Below are 6,603 nucleotides of genomic sequence, written 5' to 3' on the forward strand. Positions count from 1 at the left end.
GAAAATGAAAGTCAGAAATGTCTGTTTGTTGCACATAGTTTTATAGGAGGCGAATGGTCAGAAGAATTTACTTGGCATCTTCATAAAATGTTTCAGACTGATTAAAACCTTTCATCAAAGTTGTCCTAACATCTAAAACCAAAGTGTGTTCTTGTCTTAGGAAAACTTTGAACTTTTTTGATCTACTTGAAATGTTGACTACTGAATATAAAATACATAAATATACCCTGAATTATGTTTAATATATAATATTCTGTATATTAGTACCATGTAGTAAACTGGGCAGGATTTTTTTTAAAGATATATTTTACTCCGTTTTCATCATTGATAATGTAATCTTAATTAATTGATTGATTGACTGCAAATTGACTAAATGAATGCAGCCAAGGTGTGCATAAGAGAGTTCTTTTAAAAAAATGCATTTAAAAATCTTGCCCCAAACTTTGGAACAGTAGTGTTAATAGATATTAAGGTATGATGATTAATAAACATGTAGATATTAAGTTATAAATATTAATATATAATAATCTGTATATTAGTACCATGTGGAAAACTGGGCAGCTTTTTTAAAGATACATTTTATTCAGTAAAAAAAAAAATATATATATATATGTACACACACACACAGCGGAAAATGAATTATTGAACACCTCACCATTTTTCACTGTAAATATATTTCTAAAGGTGCTGTTGACATGACATTTTCACCAGAAGTCTGTAACAACCCCAAAAAATCCATACATAAAACAATACAAATAAGTTCAGAAATTAAGTTCTGTGTAATAAAATAGAATGACAGCGAAAAAATATTGAACATAAATAAAGGGAAGTGCCAAAAGGCATGGTAAGCTAAGACACCAGCAGAAATCTATCAGTAATTAGAACGCAATCCTTCCCCTTGTCAGTGGAAGTTAATATTAGCTGTTAGCTAATTAGCTATTAGGTTAGTCCCAACTGATGGCCTATAAGAAGGTGTCTCATTACCAAAGTGTCACAAGAAACATTTCATGATGGGTAAAAGCAAAGAGCTTTCTTAAGACCTTCGCAACTTTACTGTTGCAAAAACATACGGAAGGATTTCTATACTTCTGAATGCTCCAGTGAGCACTGTTGGGGCCATAATCCAGAAGTGGAAACCACATAATTCATAACAAGATTTCTGACAGAGGAGTGAAAAAAATTATCAGAAGATTTGTCCCTTTAATTGGAAGATACACTTGTTTCAAAGAAAACAATAAGTAATGCTCTCAACCACCGTGTCCTGTATACACGCTTACCACGCAAGGCTCTGTTACTGAAGAAAAGCATGTTGAAGTTCATTTACAAGTTTGCTCAACCACATTTAGACAATGTGAATATAGAGACTATAGTCTGGTCCGATGAAACCAAAATGAAACTCTTGGAAGCCATAAATCACACCATGTTTGGAGGTCAAATGACACTACACATCAATGAAAAAAACTTCACGTGTAACACTAGCAAGAGGGAAGGTTGAATGGAAAAATGTACGGAGACATTCTTGATAAAAATCTGCTGCCATCTACCAGGATGATGAAGATGAGTTGAGGGTGGACATTCCAGCGAGACAATGATCCCAAACACACAGACAAGGAAACTCTCAACTGGTTTCAGAGAAAATATATTCAAAAGTAAAGCTGCTAGAATGGCCCGGCCAATCACCTGATTTGAATCCAATAGAAAATCTATGGAAATAACTAAAGATTAGAGTTCATAGAAGAGGCCCACAGAAGCTTCAAGATTTGAAGACAGTTAGTGTGGAAGAATGGGCCAAAATCACACCTGAGCAATGCATACGACTTGTTTCTCCATACAGGAGGAGTCTTGAAGCTGTCATTAACAACAAAGGCTTTTGTACAAAGTATTAAATAAATTTCAGTAAGTGTGTTCAATAATTTTCCCCTATCATTCCATTTTATTAGTCGGAACATAATTTCTGAAATTATTTGTATTGTTTTTTTTTTTGTATGTATGGATTGCTTTGGTTGTTACCGACATGTCAACAGCACCTTGAGAAATGTATTTACTGAGAAAACTGGTGACGTGTTCGATACTTATACCCCGTGTATATATAACTTTTTTTCTACCATTTCCACTAGAGAGAGCTTTTGTTCTCTCTCTAGTTTTGTCTTTGCGAGTGGGTTCAGTCCCAGTGTGGTTTTGTGGCATAACTAAAGCTGTGACAGCTGTCCTCTTCTCACTTTTTCTGTTCACGCACTGAAAGTAACAGCTAATGACATCTAAAGGTAAGGTTTATTTCTTTAGTATTTTAATGTCATCATAATAGTTAATATTTTCTGTTAATCAGCTTTCTAGAGAGATATCAGATATTTCAGCTATGGCATTTTGATAAACAGAGATATTTATTTATTATTTATATATTTTCTTTCTCTGTAAAATAGCATTCTGTTGTGGGGATGCCTGTCGCTCTCCTAAACTTGAGTTTCTTTCTGTTGGTGTTGAATATAGGTGAGTACAATTTCCCGTGTGAAAAATCTTTTTTATTTGGTGTATTTTATGACTTCAGATCATGTGTGTGACATACACAGGTGCAACATGTTCTTGTTTTCATATGTTTCGTTTAGAGTCTGCAGTCTCTGTCTGTGACATCAGAGTGCATACGATCAATTTCGGATGCCATCTTGAGTGGGATTGCCCCGATGCCGACCCTAAAACAACTTACACTGTCTGGAGCAAGCACGGGTGAGTCTAATCTAACAAAAAAGAAGGAGTTTAGATGCACATGAGTCACTATGAATGATGTGGAAGTTTAGAGGAGAAACGAGAGTGTGGGGCAGAAAGCAGTAAAGCACTGGGGTGAGAGGTGAAACTGTGTGGTTTAGCAGAAACCCACAGCGAGAAACAATCCATGCTCATCACCCCAGAGCAGATATGCTGTTGTTATCGCTTCAGGCACGCTGTTGGTTTCCTCTGAATTACAATTGAAAAAGAAAATGACTCACAAGCGCTCAAGTTCAGTTTGCCCTTTTCTTGCTTTCTTTTTTGAATGCCCAGTGGAAAAGTCTCATTTTTATTGAAATGAAAGTCAGAAATGTCTGTTTTACATCGTTTTGCAGGAGGTGAATGGCCAGATGATCACCTTAAAGATTTAACTTGTAATTTTTTTTATACAGTTTTTAATATTGTGTGTTTGTGTTGCAGTACATCATGGGTAAATGTTTCAGGCTGCATCCAGATTTCCCAGCAAAGCTGTAATCTGTCAGAAGTCTTTCCTACCTTAGACATCTACAACTTCATCAGACTAACATCTGAGCTTCTCTGGCTGAATGAAACTCTGTATTGCACCCCTGTAAATGACGGTCAGTATTAAACCTCAAACTATGTTCCAAAAAATTGATAAATAAAGGTCAAAAATGTGTAATATTGCACAAATCTAGAAAAGCTGGATTACATTACAGAAATGCATTCCTTCATAATATGTAAGGCTATTGTGCATTCTCTGTAATAAATTGATATAATTAGACAAGAACTGAAATATAATAATATCTTTATGATTTGATATTGTATTGTATTATTGATATTAATATAGAGATCATAATAATAATAATCATAAAAATAGTTGTTTTAATGAAAGTTTTTTTTAAGCTGCTGCCAAATTCAGCCCACCCTCCATAACAAACTCCATGGCCAATGGAAGTCTATGGGTGACAGTACATTTTCCTTGTGCTCCATCCATAAGCTGCACTTTTGAAGGTGAAAATGAATATTATGAGGAAGAGGAAGAGATGGGATGCCCCTGTCTTGTAACTGATGTTGTTAAACGTCTCTGGGCAACAGTCACTCTATACAATGAACAGAATCTCTCAGACAAACAGGTGCACAGCTCTCATTTTTCTGTTTTGTATATTTATTTGTTTGCAGTATAAGTGTTTACATTGAGATTAGAAATTAAGAGTTCCATTGTTTTATTTGTATTCATTTTTCTTGAAGGCACACACTGCTGAAGTGATGCATACCCCATTCAAGGTGGAATTTGGTTTTCTTACACCAGGGCAGGTGTACTGTGCTGTGGCCAACTTCACATTTGAGGGTGTGCTGGTGCCTTCTCCCCCAAGCATCCCCCAGTGTGTTTACATACCAGCAAATAACGGTGTGCATTATTTCTATTGAAAGTGCTTATACTTATTTTGTGGTGTAATGATACAGTGCACATTTATTTATTTGCACGTGCAATGGTTGCCAGCACTAATGCACATGTGTTTGTGTGTTCTCCAGAAAGCCTTATCGTTGTGATTGTGTGTGCTGTTCTCATCACTCTTGGCTTAGTATTTCTTCTGTTCTGGAGACAGTGTGCATCTTCTGAACGTCCCCTGCCCAGATCTTTGGTACGGGACTTAAATGTGCATGATTGCAAGTGTGTTATTGCTTTTATAAGTTAATATTGAGTAATTTACATTTAAATTAGACAACAAAATTGTTGAAAGTAACTGTGACATAATTACAGGCAAAAATAAAGTCAAAAAGCTGGAGAAACACAGCTCTACAGAGGTACATGGGAGACCATTGAAAATTATTTTTGTGTTCTCATTTGCTATAAGACTAAACAAAACAATCAGCTATTGCATTTTCATGACTTGCCTAAATAGGAAGAAATAGAGAGATTTACAATTATATTTAGAGCAGAAATGTGTCATTACAATTGAATAAGGGTCCATAAAACCACTTTTGGAACAACATTCATCCATTCAATATCATAGAGATACTTTTGTATGATATACAATTCACTAGCTGTATATTGCAAAGCATTCTAGTCATTCTAAGTACCAATAAAAAAACATAAAACCTTCTAATGTAGAAACATTTTATTGTTTAATCTTTTTTCTTCATTCAGTGCATTTATGAACTAAGCATAATGAACATCTCATCTTAGTTGTTTTTTACATTTAAAATTCAAATCCTATTATGTGTTATCAGGCTTTACTTCGAGACCTAGAACTTCAGAACGAGACTTTTGCTGACTCCAGTAAAGCTGCACCACACAACGAGAGCTCTGAGGGTGACCATGTTTCTGTTGTTTCCTTCTCTGACTTCACACTTACAGACAAGCAGTCTTCTTACTACAACACCCAAAGTCTGGGCTACGGCTATTACACAAGCCCCATCCTGCACAATCCAGACTGCACTGAGGAGTCTGCGCAGTCTGAAGAGTTGAGCACAGAAGTCCAACATGAAAAGTTCTATCTGTTACCATCACATCCAATTCTAGAAACAGAGGTGGGATTTCCATATCAGAACCAGAACCGTTTACTGTCCCCCGGAGACATCCCTCTGAGCTCGGTGCGAGTTGAACACACTCAGCAGGACGAGACATCAACTGAAGACCCAGAGCGGTCTGAAGATGTCATGTGTGGAAAAAATATGAGACCAATAGAAGACATCCAAACAAATTGAAACTACTGATGTTTTTTTTTTTTTTTTTTTTTTTTAAAGGTTTAATATAATGTTTTTTTAGACTCAAGACAGATTTGTTCTGTGTACAGTTTTTAATACATGCTTTTTTTTGGTGCTATTAATTTGCAACAATGTGATTCTGTCCTTTTGCCCACTAACTATTGACATAGCTGTGAAAGGAAAAGTAGCGACAGATCTTTTCTTCTGTATTGTGATGTACATCCGAGTGTACTGTAACTGCATACTGAAAAAAAAGGACAAGCACTTGATTTTATTTATTGTTGTTTGGAAATGGAGGCAGATGAACATGAGTTTTGCAGGATAAGAGACATTTTCATTTTCACCTTAGGTGCAGTTATGACAAATTTATTCTTATATTCATATATTATGATTTTTTTTTAAAGAAGCACATACGGATGATTCATTCACAAGAAGATCTATTACATGCCTCTGAAAAATAGAAAGGGTGATTTTAAATTTCATCCTGACTTTAAAATGTCATGCTGTTAATTATATAGTATTATATGATATTATTATATTTTATATATGTCATGCTGTCTTATTTCCTCCATCTTGGTCTGGATGCCTTAGGCTGGGTTATATTGAGTTCAGCATGTATTCCCTTTATTTTAGGGTGAATCGTGTCACATCATGCACGTTCCTCATGCATGTGTGCATCAATGGTCAAATGTCACTGACCTGAACCTAGCAGTCATTATTATTATTGCCCTTCACGGTTTATTTGGGATCCCCCCATAAGCCAGTGACTCAGAGCACTATAAATCCTTAAGCAGTCCCTATGAGGAGCATTGCTATTTTCGGGTAACTGTATGCTTTCTGTATGGCTTGATTCATTGTTTGAATTTTTTTTTTTTTTACTTCTGACTCAGAGTTTCCCTATTTTGACTCACATTTTCTGCTAAGGTTTATGCTAAGGTGCACAATTTTTGCTGGTTTTAGTTTTTCTGGAATATTTATGGAAATGCTCCTAGGAAACAAGTGTGAATCTAGATTCTGGAAACTGTATTGTAGATTTGTATAAAATTATGCATGTTTTCTTATTTTCTCTTTTGAGAGAGTGTATGTGGACTCGACTTGTATTCTGTGCGGTCTAATTGGTTCAGTTGAATTTTGGTACTGTACCAGTGAAAGAAATTTTGTTGTAGAATAATA

At 35.4% G+C, this 6,603-nt stretch overlaps 1 protein-coding gene across 2 annotated transcripts; it reads left to right on the forward strand.

Annotated features, from left to right (window-relative positions):
- Nucleotides 1–2,132: 2,132 nt before the first annotated feature.
- Nucleotides 2,133–6,343, forward strand: si:dkeyp-75h12.7 (uncharacterized). Of its 2 annotated transcripts, XM_059522178.1 has the most exons (8): nt 2,133–2,264; nt 2,421–2,487; nt 2,604–2,721; nt 3,181–3,338; nt 3,625–3,854; nt 3,970–4,129; nt 4,255–4,364; nt 4,954–6,343. In XM_059522178.1, the coding sequence occupies exons 2-8, from the start codon at nt 2,436–2,438 to the stop codon at nt 5,428–5,430; spliced, it is 1,305 nt and encodes a 434-aa protein (XP_059378161.1). In that variant the 5' UTR covers nt 2,133–2,264; nt 2,421–2,435; the 3' UTR covers nt 5,431–6,343. The 2 variants fall into 2 exon arrangements, with proteins under 2 accessions (XP_059378161.1, XP_059378153.1); XM_059522170.1 differs by lacking the exons at nt 2,133–2,264; nt 2,421–2,487 and having other exon boundaries at nt 2,530–2,721.
- Nucleotides 6,344–6,603: the final 260 nt, after the last annotated feature.

The sequence above is a fragment of the Carassius carassius genome, chromosome 3, assembly GCF_963082965.1.
Source record: "Carassius carassius chromosome 3, fCarCar2.1, whole genome shotgun sequence".
NCBI lineage: Eukaryota > Metazoa > Chordata > Actinopteri > Cypriniformes > Cyprinidae > Carassius > Carassius carassius.

Excerpts from the sequence above, each read along its gene's own strand:
- si:dkeyp-75h12.7 (XM_059522170.1), top strand. The coding sequence starts at position 2,549 with ATGTGTGTGACATACACAGGTGCAACATGTTCTTGTTTTCATATGTTT. Across the intron at positions 3,855-3,969 it reads AGAATCTCTCAGACAAACAG|GCACACACTGCTGAAGTGAT; the intron begins GTGCACAGCTCT and ends TTTTTCTTGAAG. Across the intron at positions 4,365-4,953 it reads GTCCCCTGCCCAGATCTTTG|GCTTTACTTCGAGACCTAGA; the intron begins GTACGGGACTTA and ends ATGTGTTATCAG.